A 13,571-nucleotide genomic window follows, 5' to 3' on the forward strand; every position below is an offset into this window, starting at 1 on the left:
GATGAGTGGAATACCAAAGTGCATTTATAATTTTTTATATGTGTTGGCATTATTTATAAAAGTATCTTTACATATGGAATGCTCCTTTTTTCATGCGTTCACAAATCATTTGTTTGTCACAAAAGCATACACTTTGTCGAATGGTCAATATAATTTTTATCGATAAGAAACCTTAAATAAGGCCAAAAAAAATATTATTATTAGTGCAAAGGGTATAAATACTTCAGATTGGATTCCTAGTTTTATGTTTATGTATGTATGTTTGTTTTCACGTTTATCTGCACTTCCATATCTTCTTATTTGTGTGTGTTATTTTAGGGGGCACGTTGGCTAGACTCAAAGTTAGATAATGTCCGTATCAGCGGAGATAAGCCCCGAAAATTTGTACCGTAAATTGCTAATTTGGGCAAAAGGCCGAAATAGTAAAGTCCGAAAATGGAATACTAAACCGTGTCATTTGGAAACTCAAATATCACCTATCAGCGAATAGGACGAATATCACGAACTATTTGGATGTCAGTATTTTCGCACACGCACTCGCCGACTCACGCGATAAGGTTAAATATAGTACGGTTCTGAGTGCACACATCCTTACATAAACAATTTGCCACTCAGAGAAAATAATTGACATTTATTTGGCAAACACAACTACATACATATGTTTCTTGGGACGAATTCTAATGATCGTGTATACGAAATTTACCTGAAATTTGTTGTTTTACAGCAAGAGTTACAGTTATTTCTAAAAATTTCTCATGATTTTATGACTGCAACATGCATTAGACGTTTTTTTCAGTGTATGCGCATCTTAGCATGCATATCAACGAACTCTCTGAGAACTGTGTTCAATTATTTTGCAGCGGCGAACGAATGCAATTATTTTCCCCCACACCCTTTCATTCATCCGCCGTATTTTTCACTCTCTTCGCCTTCATTTCAATCGGTTTGTTGAACTTTGTCTATTGGACAGGCGAAAGAAAAATCATCCGACTATTCCCGAATTTTCCAAATCAAAAACTCAAATCTCAAGCCGCTCTTATCGCACCTTTTTTTTCGTTCCACGCTTCAATCGGTGACCTTGAAAAATGTTGATAAACATAAAAACAGAGACCCCAAAAACGGAATAAAGTAGAAACAGAACCAAACAAAGTCTGTGTTTGGAATCAAAAAAAAAAAACAGAGAGCATATGGTACATGTATATTGGGGAGTGCTTGTGTATTTGTGTAGAACTCGTTTTTTAAATGCGTCGTGCGTTTATTTGCGCTTCTCTTATACAAATTTATATAAAAAAAATTCATAAATTCATAAAATGTATAAACTGTAGTCTTTAGCTCTAAATACAAATTAAATACGTACAAAATGCTTAGCTTAATTATATCGAAAGAAACACTGCGTAAATGGGCAACAAAAAAATTAATGAAACATGTGCTTAGGTTAGGTTAAATAATAACAACACAGAAAAAATTGGGCTGCGCTTGGACCTGATATTAAATTATCAAATGATTGCTTATATATGCATATTTACTTCCTGACCTGCTTTTAGTAGACCAATGGTACATTTAAATTAATTTAAAATAATGTCTGACCGTCTATTCACATTAACTAAATACGCTTTTTTGCAAATATCAGATATTAATTAAGAAATTTGGTATTAATATATAGTTTTATGTGTAACCTTTAAATTCAGATCCTTTTTTATAGAAAAATATGAGTAGCAGCACAAAAAAAATGGCTTGATGGTTTGCTTGGATGGGATGTAAACGAATTCAAAACTTTGTTCTGTGATTTCTATGATTATTTCCCGTTTCAATTGGCTCTCCAAGTGCGTCCTCTATTGAAGTGGCTGATTACAGGTGATGGCTGATTGTTTGGATTGATGGGTCACCTCCATGATTTTGGGGCTACTCTCTGTCGGCGGGGTTTGTTGGCTCCTTGCCGGAGTTCTTGCACTGCAAACAATAGCGATAGGATACCGGCTCCGGTGGCTTGTTAACCCCAATGTTGACCTGGGTGGCCGCTGCCGCCGCTCCGCCCACGGAATCGAAGGGATTCGGCTTACTGTCCACGGGACTGATGGGGAAGTGCTGCCAGTGGGGGCAGGGCATCTGCTTGGGCGGATGGATGGGGAACGGCATTTTCACACTTGTTTTTTCTTGCACTGGTTGAGGTTTAAAGTTGGCCAAAGAAACTATATTTTGTATCTGTAGCCTCGATCCGCTTAAATCTGTATCTATATCTGTAGTTGTATCTGTGTTGTGTTTGTGTCTCTATCTGCAACTGCAACTGGAGCGACTGCCGCTCTGTTCGGAGTCTCGAAGCGAACTGTGCGGATTGCTAGAAGCGACGCCGCAACGTCAACGACCAAAACAAAAAACAAAAACAAGCCAAGCACAAAGAGTAGAACCTTCTCAGACGAGTGAGGCGACCGGCAAATACCCTGCAATAGAAAAGTATATCAGTATCAAGTGGATGATGAATAACAATTAAATTCTATTTGTAATTTTTAAGTTCAGTTGATATATAAAAGTTTTCAGTTAGTAGTAAGAACTTAATTCGCATTTTTGTGGTGGTTAAAAACATCTGGCGCTATCCATTTTATTTTTAGAATAATACATTTTAAATTGTTTGAACTTTTTAGGTTGGTAAATATTGGCTTATAAACCTTTACCCGACCACTTGTGTGACTTTTTGAAAAACCTAGGGTATGCCAACAACTTGGAGCTACAACAACAGTGCCATCCACGGCATTGCCATGCAGCGCGCACGCACACACCCTCAGCTGGTCTGGTCTGGCGGGCTCGTCTAGTCTGCTCGACAAAGAAGAGCGAATGAGAGGGAAAACGACCGGTCTGATACGGTACACTGAGAGAAACGCCAAGCTAGTATGTGCTTAATCACTTTTAATGCGACACAATTTACCGTGTCGGCAAACCCAAGACTGCAGTCTTAACCCCATGTAATGGTAAAATCTCTTCTTCTCAGAGAGGTCCTGTTATATTTCTTTGGGTGTACTCTCTCGCACGCTTGTTCTCGCATTTTTTTGGAAGTGGGCGGTGGGTGGCGAATGCAATCGCCAGTTGGCACTCCTCCATTTTATCGTTATGCTTTGTTCGCATTCGATTCCCCGTTTTACTGCCCCTTCTGAGGATCTTATGCTGGCAAGATTTGGACTTTGCACGACAATCGAATGTTAACCCACTACGTTAAAAAATACATTATAAATATCCCTTTGAAAAATTTAGAAAACTCTTTCCGAAAGCAATACATTTTATTAGCTTCGCATTTGGATATATATCTACATATAGCTAAAGATTGTTTCTTGAACAATCATGATTCAAGGGGTTAATCGAAGTGGCTGGAAGGGTGGATATGTCGCGACGAACTCCCTTTCCGGATTCTCGAATCGCCGGCGAATGTTGTTAACCTCACATTGTGCTTTGTGTTCGCCTTTTGTGCAAGTTTCTTCATTAAGTATACGCACATTCGGTTTAAGTGGGCTGCTCATTAATTGAGCTCGACAACTGCTCGCTCGTGAAGTGGCTTGTGTGGCAGATACATAAATATATCTGAAAGTGGAATCACCGGGTTATGGGGGGCACTCTTTTACAGTCGAACAAACTATCAATGAGCTATCAATGTGCTGCGAGATTAAAATATTTACACAAAGAAAGACCTGAATAACAGGGAATTTCCAACACTACGTATGAGAGTAATATAAGAATATTTTCAAACACTTTTTGAAGCGTTTGAATACCGTATGAACTAAATAAATAACGCACAGTTATAAGTTAATTATTAGATCTTTATTAAACTTATGATTTAGGCAAAATACACGTGACATCGTCAGCAGCTCAGGGACTGCCGTTGATGAATGTATTGTGTCTGATGCATTTACAAACTGACATTCGAATCTGTGTGTTCGGCATTATAATCGGATATATTATATATCTCGCTATTGGCCTCAATTCTAATTTGATCTAAACAAAAAAAGGTTTTGCTCTAGACACTAAATTTATGCTTAGTTAGTATCGAATTCATTATTTTCTTCCTATTCTTTTTAAGCACTTAGCTCGTTTAACTTTTGTTAGCTTGGGTTTATTAGATTTCTTCATTTATCGGTGTAATTAAATTTATTATTATTATTATTATTTTATTTTGTTAAAATGTTTCTTTAAAATTCTTTTGTTTTACATTAGGGTCTTAGCTTATGTTTTATGTTATTTTTACGTTTGTTAAATCACTTTACACAGAACAAGCTGCGTATGTTACAAAAAAAAAAAAAAACAATTAAATAACTTCTATATTCCTTTTATCATGCGATCCTTGTGGCTTAGACTATGGATTACAGTTATAAATAGAATTATAAATATGATTACTGTTGGTATTATTATTATAAAAAACCTTTACAGTTGTTAAAAATTAAATTACCATTCGCTCGGCACTTCCATCGTATCATTAATTTATTTTAACAATTGCCTACGTTTTATTTGATTTAATTAAATACAAATATATATTTATTTATTTACTGTATATATATTCATTTGCGTTCTTTTCGCTTGATGTTCTTGATTTAAGGTAATTCGCGTTACATTTCTTTCGTCACATAAAGTAAGCTAGACTCTATATTAGATTTATATTTAAATATTTAGGCTACAAAGTAAACAATATTGTGTAAGAATATATTTGTATAAATATCAATTCGATTTTCTTCTGCCTTCATTTTGCGAGGAAAGTCAGTAGAAATTATATACAAAATAAAGTGGTCAAAGATTCGAATTGGAAATTAGCAGAGTAGATCTTACGAAATGCCCACCGAGTGGCCATAAATCCACACAGAGATATAGTCGCAGATCGAGAATGGCGTATAGAATGCTTGTAGAGATAGTTACGTAGCTGGTTAGTTGAAAAAGTGCCTTGTGTGAGCGCAAGGAAAATCATAATAAGAACACCTGAGTTTTACATTTACACGTATATCATATTATATATCATATCATAGTTAATATCAAGAGTTTTAGCCTACGTCTACGTCATTCGCATTTAAATGGAAATTGAGGTCTTCCCACCATCCACCTCTGTCAACTATTTGGATTGCTATTAATTCCATAAGATAAATCAAGAAGAGAGACTTGGAGAAACTTGTGCAAACAGTTAAGAACTAAACTACGATATATCCGTTTAAGTTTACGTTCCTATATATGTGCAAGCTTTATAAATATGTTACATTGACAGTTTCTCGAGTGTGTGTGTGTGTGTGTGCCTGGATTGATTGTAAACATACAATATCTTTCGTAAGCAGTTGTCATTCTCACGTAATCTAACTAATAACTTAAACAAAACAAAAAAAAAATGTTACGATCTGGTACACACATGTGTAGGTTTCCAAATATCGCGAGCTAAGTAAGGTGCATTGCTAGGGACAGGCCGAACAGCCAGCGGCGCAGCATGGCGCCCGTTTACGATGCGTTCGAAACCGGAAGCGTTACGGGCGCCTGTCTGTAGTACGCATTCGCACCCTTGATCGGCAGCGGATGGGCCTCCGTGTTGAACACCCATTCGTCCAGCGGCAGCACCGAATCATCCGAGAACAGCAAGTACAGGTACTGCAAGGGAACCAATTGTTTAAATTCAATTTCAACTTGGCCAATGAAAGATATTCACCTTAAGCGTTTCGGCGAGGAAGAAGCTCTGCTGAACGTCGTCCTTTTGCGGCTCCTGCTGGTAGACATTGCGCAGGCCACAATATCCGTGCGCCGTGCGGCAGTGCTTCTCCAGGGCGAGGACCGCCTCCCAGCCCCAGTCGCGATATTTCTGGTCGTGCGTGAGTCGCCACAGCACAAAGTAGCTCTCGAAAGTCTCTGGCCGGAGAATGTAGTACTTCTCCTGCGATCTCAGTGCTCGCGCCTCCACAGCTTCGCTGAATCTAAATGGGTTGAATAGCAGATATATTAGTACACCTCTAAGGGTTTTCTGAGATTGTGGATTTACGCACCTAAAGGCCTCGGGTCCCAGCTGAGTGGGTGCTCTGATGTAGCTCTCGTGGCAGGTATTCGTAATGCCCTTGCCCACCTCCATGTACTTGTCCGTATAATCATTTTGACGTGTGGCCGCTCCCAAAGCGAAAAGTCCGCCTAAAAAGTTGGAAAAGATTATTAAAAAGCGGAACACATGGTAGGTAAGTAACTTATACCAGAACTAAGAACTTACCCGAGAAGCAAGCCAAATGGTCCATCTTATGCTCCAGCCTGTCGAACTTGAGATCGGAGACGTATGTCAGTCCGCCGGGACTCGTGCGGACCATCTTATCCAAAATGGCCAGCATCGCCTCGTCAAACATCTCGCGGGCTTCCTCATCGGTTTGGCCGGATTGCAGCCAGGCCTTCAGCAAGTACTCGTAGTAGCTGTCGCCCAGAGCGCCCAATGACATGTGAACTGTGGATAAGTGGATAGGGTTTAGTTGAATTCGGTTGAAGACTCTGGCCAAAACTTACGTTGCCCCCATTTGCCTGTCTTGGGATTGAGAAAGTTGGGATAGAGGCCCTTCGGTTTCTCGATCTCCTTGAGCACTTGGCGGATGGTTTGCACTCGTTCCCTGTACAGTGGATTACCGGTAATGTCGCTCAAATAGGCAAATTCGAGATGCAGTGTGCCGAATTCGGATAGGATAGAACTGCCGCCGGATGCCCAGCCGTAGTTCTTGGCCACACCGGTCTTGGTGTTGACCAGCGCGTAGGGAATCCCCGTGGGTGTTTGGAAGGCGGGCAGCAGCTTGTCGGCCACGTGCTGGGCCTTCTCCTTGTACAGTGGATCCCCCGTAAAGGCGTACAGCGTCAGCATGCCGCCGACAAATCGAATGTTCGTTTCGAAAACACTCAACTCTGCGCTGATATTGTCCAGTGAGAATTTCCGCTCGATCCAATCGCGACCCTCGCGATATTCCTTCTCCAGTCCCATTATGTACAGGGTATCCAGCCCGTCGACGATTGTAGCGCCCAGATCGTAGGATCCAAAAATACTGGCCGAATGGGGTCGCTGCGAAAGGGGACGCAGCTCGTTCTTGCCCCACGCATACAATTTGTAATTGTGCCACGCATGTTCCATCATCTGAAAGAGCAAATAGAATGGAAGTTCGTTAGAGATTTAATGCAATTACTGTGCATTTGTAGATATATCAATAGAAATTGAACTCTTTAAGCACCCAAAAGCAATAGTTGCACTTTAAGCATTGCCATTGAAAATTGAAAATCGTTAGCGTATGCAACAATCCCACATTGAAGTACTCTCAGCAAATCGCAATCATTTTGCATGGATACAATATGCAGATTTCCGCACATTTCATGTTATTTCTATATTTACACTCTGCTTAATATTTGGCCTTCGTTGAAATTCGTTTCATATTTAGTTTCTCGCTTTCAACTCGGCTTGAAATGTTTGCATACGTCAGTGCGACCGTGTGTTTGAGTTGATTTACCCCTTTTTTTTGCAATTGAATATCGCCCAGTGCCACATACACACACACACACACGTACGGCACACACAGACGTGGGAAGTCACGTAGCTGGCCGCAGAAATGGTAATGAAATGGACAGCGGAAAATCGTTTTCATTGCCAGAACCGTGTATTTCTAAGGTAGAAATTTTAAAGTGAAAATCATTTGAAAAGTAAACTAATTAATTAAAAAAAAAAATTAGTTTTTATGATTAAACCATTAATTTTAAAATAACTTTTAAAAATGTTGAGCTGCTGGAAACTTTCATATTCGAGTTAAATTTTTTTTTTTTTTTTAGTTTCCATTTGGCTTAGTGCAAGTATTTGACTATGCACCTGTGTGGGTGCCTGCGTGTGGGTGTGTGTTTGCATTGGTGTGGCCTCCGCTATTTTGCATTTTGCCATGTACTTCCGCTTACACACACACTGCCACACACACACACAGAGAGAGCATAATTCGGCATTGCATACTTTGGAGCGCCGCTTTGCCTCTCTTGGTGTGGCTTTCATTTGGGTACTTTTTGCAAAAATTAAATTACGACCGCAGGACAAAGCACTCAGCAAGGACCAAGGACCAGCGACTTCCCCATATTCTCCTCCTTGCCATGTTTGCTTTCGCTGCGGGTGAAAAAGAAAGGGAGGGGAGACGAAAATGGCAAGCGAGGGCCGAACAAATATTAACAATTTTCCCGGTAATTAATTAAAGTCCAACGCGTTGACACAACCTACTGCACAATCCAATCCGAAGCGAGCCCACTTAACCCCACAACTGAAATCACGCAACACTTAAATCCCGAACCAACCCCCCGCTCATTAAGGAGTTAAGGTCACCACCCAGCTGAAGGTCAGGGCTGAGTTGGGGTTACGCATGTAATGGTACCAAATTTGCATTATTTAATGGTGTAAAATGATACCTAATTAATTTAACATGGGTAAATTGTCGTACGCCTATGGCGCGCTTCGTTACTAGCTGAACTGGATGGCAGTTTATTGTGTAAATGTATTATTATGTTCGTTTTCATGACGAGGTGTTTAAATACTATATATATTTGTTTTAATTAGCATTTCAGTCCCTTTCATTATTAATGCTTCTTCTACAGTTAAATGTAACTACATTTATGTAGGTATTTTTATCCAATCTAATTAGCAATGTTTTATTTTCGAATTACCCTCTTAACGTATAGTACATTACAAAAAATTCATTTATCCCGGGAAAAGGCTACCGCGAAAAACCCCAAAGCCGGTGGTCAGCAAGAGACAGGTATATGGCCGAGTGAAAGAGAGAGGGCGAGCCGCAGTCAGTGAATTACAAGTCGAAATGTTTACAACCCGCAAAAACACTTTAAACGGATTACAACAGCTGCCAGAAAGTGTGCGCAAAGGGGCAAGGATAAAGGATGCCCAACAGGACCGAGGACGAAGTTCAGGGGTCAGCAGGCATTGAAATTGAAGCAACTTTTGCGCTTTTGCCTTCGGCTGTGTCGTCGCAGATTTTGCGTGATTTAATGAGCCGCAGCTCAGATTGATGGATGACATGCAGGAATGTCAAGTGGGTAGTAAAAGCATGCAATGAGATGGAGGTGGTAAGTATTGGTATTGTATAAATATCCTTTTTAATCGACAGCAATCAATATGATTGGTTTTCATTTCAAATAATAATACATTTCTATCTGCTAACCTAATTATGAAATATGAATGAGTACTGCCCCCTAAACTATATCTAATTTTCAATTTAAGTGGTAGCTGAGCACTGGTAAAAGAGCAAAGTATCCCAGTCATCAAGTCGACTAATTTACGGAAATTGCTTGATGGATTTGACTGATTGATTGAATAATTTTGGTATTCTTGCGACCCATACACACACACTCACTCAGCCATCCATCTGGATTTATTGTCGTTGTGTGAGTGTTTTGCCGTGTTTGTGTGTTTGGGTGTCTTCATTAAGCATCAAGTTATATCCTGGCAATGTGCAAACGTCGCACAAAACGTGCCACAGGCGCAGGAATGTCAGACTCAAATGGATGTGCGTGAGTGCGACATCGCCGTGCGACTACAGTGAGCACTCGAGTTGAAGGTCAGTTTAAATATATACACTTTTGCCCGCTTGTCCTCAGCGATTGAAACAACAAATCAATTTATCAAACACTTTCAAGGTATATTAGAAAACTATTAATTTTAATTTAAATGCGTTCTACAAGACTTTTCCCCCAAAAAGAAATACTGCCTGCGCCATAGACATATGTGTTTTTGTATATTGCTATGTTGGAGCATCATTTCCGCAATGGAATATCCTAGCAACCAGCAGGGATCGAGGAAAAAGGCGAGTGGGAGACACTCGTCAGATGTCACAATATGTCCACATCCCCAAACGACAGGTGCAAAAGTCCTGCACCAAAAAATATGCACCAAAAATATACATTTATCTCACAAAGTTTCTAACTACTAAGATTAGGAATTATGATTCATTGTATATAACTTTGTATTCATTTTGATTAGTTTCCGCTGAATGTCAGTTTGTGGTGATTTCAAAAAACAGAAAGCGTTTTCTGTAGATTTTAGTTAACTAAGGATTATTTTTCCCTGTGCACTTTGATTGTCGTGCCCCGAATTTCACGCAGTGCAGACTGTCGCACACTTCTAGTTTGCGTTTGAGTTTGAGGCATGCCACAGCTGAATGTTGGCACTCGCTGGAATTGTTTTCCGTCAGCCGCTGGCACGTGACTTTCGTCATTCACTTGATGGCATTTCATTTCAGTCGTGTTCTCATTTTAAAAGCACCGCGCAGAACAAGATATATCCTTCGTCCTGTTCCCCACCCGTATTACTTGCCATGTTTCGATTTTCCCCCCATCGTCTTCGTCCTTTTCCATCTAAGTTTAATGACAGTCCCTGGAGAACTGGGCGATTTACGAGCGCAATCTTTACAGCCAAAAAATGAAAAGTTGAAACTGCAAGAATGAGAGGGAGATGGCAAACGAGAGAGAGAGAGATGCGGATGGAATACACAAAATGCGGGGGTGCATCATCTTTAGCTCGCCATAATTGAATAATCCAAAATATTTTCAATGCAACTTTTCCGAGCGCAAAGTTTTTGGCCAAACAAAAGGGGAACAAAACGGAAGATAAAGTGCAAGCAACAAAAATACCGAAAAATACCATAAAGGAGTAAAAGTTGAAAATTGTTCGGAAAAATATGCACACTCACACTTAAACAGAAAAAAAGAAGAAAAAAAACCACACCAACTTCCTTGGCAGCGGAAAAGTTTAACCAGAAACTCTGGCAAAGAAAAATCATTAGCTTGAGGCCATAAAATAATGCAAAAGACGCGGCGAGAGTATTTTCTTTCAAATTTCCTCCTGCAATCTAGTTTATCTTTCACTTCGCCTGTGTCACCGAATCTTTCAGAATATATTTCGCCAAATCTCAGGAGTTTATCAAGCCAAGTAATTCGATTTATCCGATATCCTAGTACGAGTTATAGAATTAGGAGTATTTTCGTGTATTAGAAACAATCAAGTCTTATATATGGTTGAAATTTATATTCCGGGGGATCTAATTTTCGTATGAATTTCTTCAGTCCAGCATACCCTTTCCGCTTTAATTGCTACACGGTATTTTTGGGAAAACAATCTAACTATTTGCATTTAGGTGCCGGCGGCTGCTGTGAATCTTGGGGGCGTGGCTTAAAATTTGAACCAAAGTTTTCCAAAGACAAAACGCAAGACAAAAATGTAATAGACAGAAAATTGTTAAGGGTTTTCCCGAAAAGAATATATTTTCATATAGCAGTATACTGATAACAAAGAAAGTTTTTCAGCGTAGAACTACGATTCTCAACTTCCTTTCTGTTAAATTCCCGCCAAAGCATTCGTTTCATTTCCCCACCACTTTTTCTCCTCTTAACTAGCTGCTTTCACCCGTTTGCTGACCCTGTGCCGTTGACAATGATACTGGTCAAAACGAAGCGGTCAAAATGCTCAAAAACATGGCCATCGGTCAAATACATTCACGCACACACGAACACAAGCACAAATGCAAATACGAATACCCATACCAATGCCAATGCCCACGCACACATACACACTGATCCGATTGGAGGACGAATAGCAACACAAACAACAAAACTGGGTTAGTGTCAGCGTTGCACTAGTGTTTGTTTTTGTCATTTGGTCTTTTCATCCAACTGATGACCGCACAGTGAAATTCACAAAGACTTTAAGGGAAAATTAGAAAAAAAAATTCAACTGCCAGGGGACATCAACATCTATAAAGATCGTAAATGATCACGAAATAGAAAACAAAGTTGTTTAATCCTAAAGCGTGCATTTTTTTACCATTTTTCCATTAGTCAATGACCACTGTTCGGATTTTTGCGATTTTTTGCGGCCAGCTGAATTGGTCAATGCTACGCAATGTTGTCCCCCCAAAAGGCCTCCCATTTCTCCTTCACTTTCCTCCGATTTTCGCCCGATTTCCCCTGTTTTTCCCGCTTCTCTCCCCACTTACTTTCACCTTGGACAAGTGGCTCAGTTGTCTGCGCTTGGCTTTTCAATGCTTCGTTCGTTCGATTCCCACCACGTCTCTCCACCAACGAAATTTTTCATTCCAATTCCCGTTGTAATTTGCATGGGCAAAATGGGTGGAAAAACTGGGTGGTGACGGGCGTTGGGTGTCTTCTTTTCTGGGAGGGGCGGAGATTAGCTTGGCAGGGGCGGACAAATGGCTAAACACAATTCGATTATTAGCTGCCGACATGTGTAGAACACGAAAAGCAAAACAAGGCAGCACAGAAGAGGCAAAACAATATGGGTAAAGGAAAACAAATGGCTGAAAAAAGATGGCCAACAACAATGGAAATTCCACAGCAAGGCTAAGACCGTTCAAGAGGAAATTCGAAACTTGAAATGTTAATAAGGCATGGAAAGAAACAGTACGATATTTGCTGATATTTGAAAAGGATCAAGTTCATCGGTGATTATATATGGCCTGAAAACTTTCAGTAATGTAAACGCACTCCGACAGCTTTAGTTATACATATCTTTCAGTTTGCCCGTTTCGTCCACATCACAATGGTGTATCATCAATTCCAAGTTAACTCACCTGCAATGGGAAATAATCGGTTGGGAACAATGAATAAAACATTAGGGGCGAACACAGGGCGATGAAATAAGCCAACAAGGAACAAGAAAGTTAAATTGCAACAGATTGTTATTCCTCAGATTTTCCCCACCCTTCCGCACCTTTCGTGTCAGGGAGGCAGGGAAAATTGCAATTCTTAAGCTACACTTTTCATATATATAAATGTCTTCATTTGTATTTCACCCCTCACATCACAAGCAGCTTTTCCGAGAAATCGTAATCACACATTCACCTGCAATATTTGCACACAATTTTGCAAAAAACCCCCTTCTTTCTTCCTTCACACAAATGGAAATCATTGTACCAGTGATTGAGCTAGTATATATATCCATCTCCAGTTCGTAAATGGAAATTTAAGTCAATAAAATGCAATCTGGGTTCAAGTTCTCATTCAAATTAATCAAGCTGTCCTCGGGTTTTGTTATCCCACACAACTAAATCCTATTCACGTTGATTGGCATTTTTCAAGTGCATTTCGGCATTTAATTCTGGCCAAATGTTGTAGTTGCATGTTAATTAAGTAAGTGTACGGAATTAAACTCATTCAAAACTTAACATTTAAACACAGCAATTTAAACGCATTTATTTTTTGTCCAAATCAATGAATTGAGCAAACAATAGATTATTTTGGCGGCTATAAATGCCTCTCTACTTTATCGCCCCTTTTATTTTCAGTGCATTTGCAACTGCATTTTGTTTAGGCGCATCGCCTTTTTCAAGGTCGACCGTTTGCCACGTTCTATACGTATCTACTTTCCAGTTGACACGGGCTTTTGAGCCGTTAAAGCGTAAAGCAATTGCCACAGGACCTCTCCCCTCTGTACAAAAAATGTAGGGGATTGGGGGTTTTGACTTCGGCTTTGGCTTTGGCCAACCACGTAATGGCAATTGTACAAGAGAAGGAGCCAAGTGAGCGTAATAAACGCCAAGATTTAGATCACATTC

The 13,571-nt window shown here is 39.9% G+C and overlaps 2 protein-coding genes across 9 annotated transcripts in view; both read right to left on the reverse strand.

The window, feature by feature from the left end:
- Nucleotides 1-1,186: 1,186 nt before the first annotated feature.
- Nucleotides 1,187-2,357, reverse strand: LOC27206579. Its single transcript, XM_016180912.3, has one exon. The coding sequence runs from the start codon at nucleotides 2,134-2,136 to the stop codon at nucleotides 1,903-1,905; it is 234 nt and encodes a 77-aa protein (XP_016038775.1). The 5' UTR covers nucleotides 2,137-2,357; the 3' UTR covers nucleotides 1,187-1,902.
- Nucleotides 2,358-3,785: 1,428 nt separating this feature from the next.
- LOC6739882 (mannosyl-oligosaccharide alpha-1,2-mannosidase IA) overlaps nucleotides 3,786-13,571 on the reverse strand; it is a 49,012-nt gene continuing 39,226 nt past the window's right edge. For all 8 annotated transcript variants that reach the window (XM_039297073.2, XM_039297074.1, XM_039297075.2 and 5 more), the window contains 5 exons: nucleotides 6,490-7,102; nucleotides 6,206-6,430; nucleotides 5,991-6,129; nucleotides 5,660-5,921; nucleotides 3,786-5,601 (listed from right to left, as the gene is read on the reverse strand). In XM_039297073.2, coding sequence (XP_039153007.1) covers nucleotides 5,455-5,601; nucleotides 5,660-5,921; nucleotides 5,991-6,129; nucleotides 6,206-6,430; nucleotides 6,490-7,102 — 1,386 coding nt within the window. In that variant the 3' untranslated portion in view covers nucleotides 3,786-5,454. The remainder of the gene's footprint in view (nucleotides 5,602-5,659; nucleotides 5,922-5,990; nucleotides 6,130-6,205; nucleotides 6,431-6,489; nucleotides 7,103-13,571) is intronic.

Source organism: Drosophila simulans, chromosome X (genome assembly GCF_016746395.2).
Source record: "Drosophila simulans strain w501 chromosome X, Prin_Dsim_3.1, whole genome shotgun sequence".
NCBI lineage: Eukaryota > Metazoa > Arthropoda > Insecta > Diptera > Drosophilidae > Drosophila > Drosophila simulans.

What these genes read in the sequence shown, in the direction of transcription:
- LOC27206579 (XM_016180912.3), bottom strand. Translation starts at nt 2,136, where the DNA reads ATGCCGTTCCCCATCCATCCGCCCAAGCAGATGCCCTGCCCCCACTGG.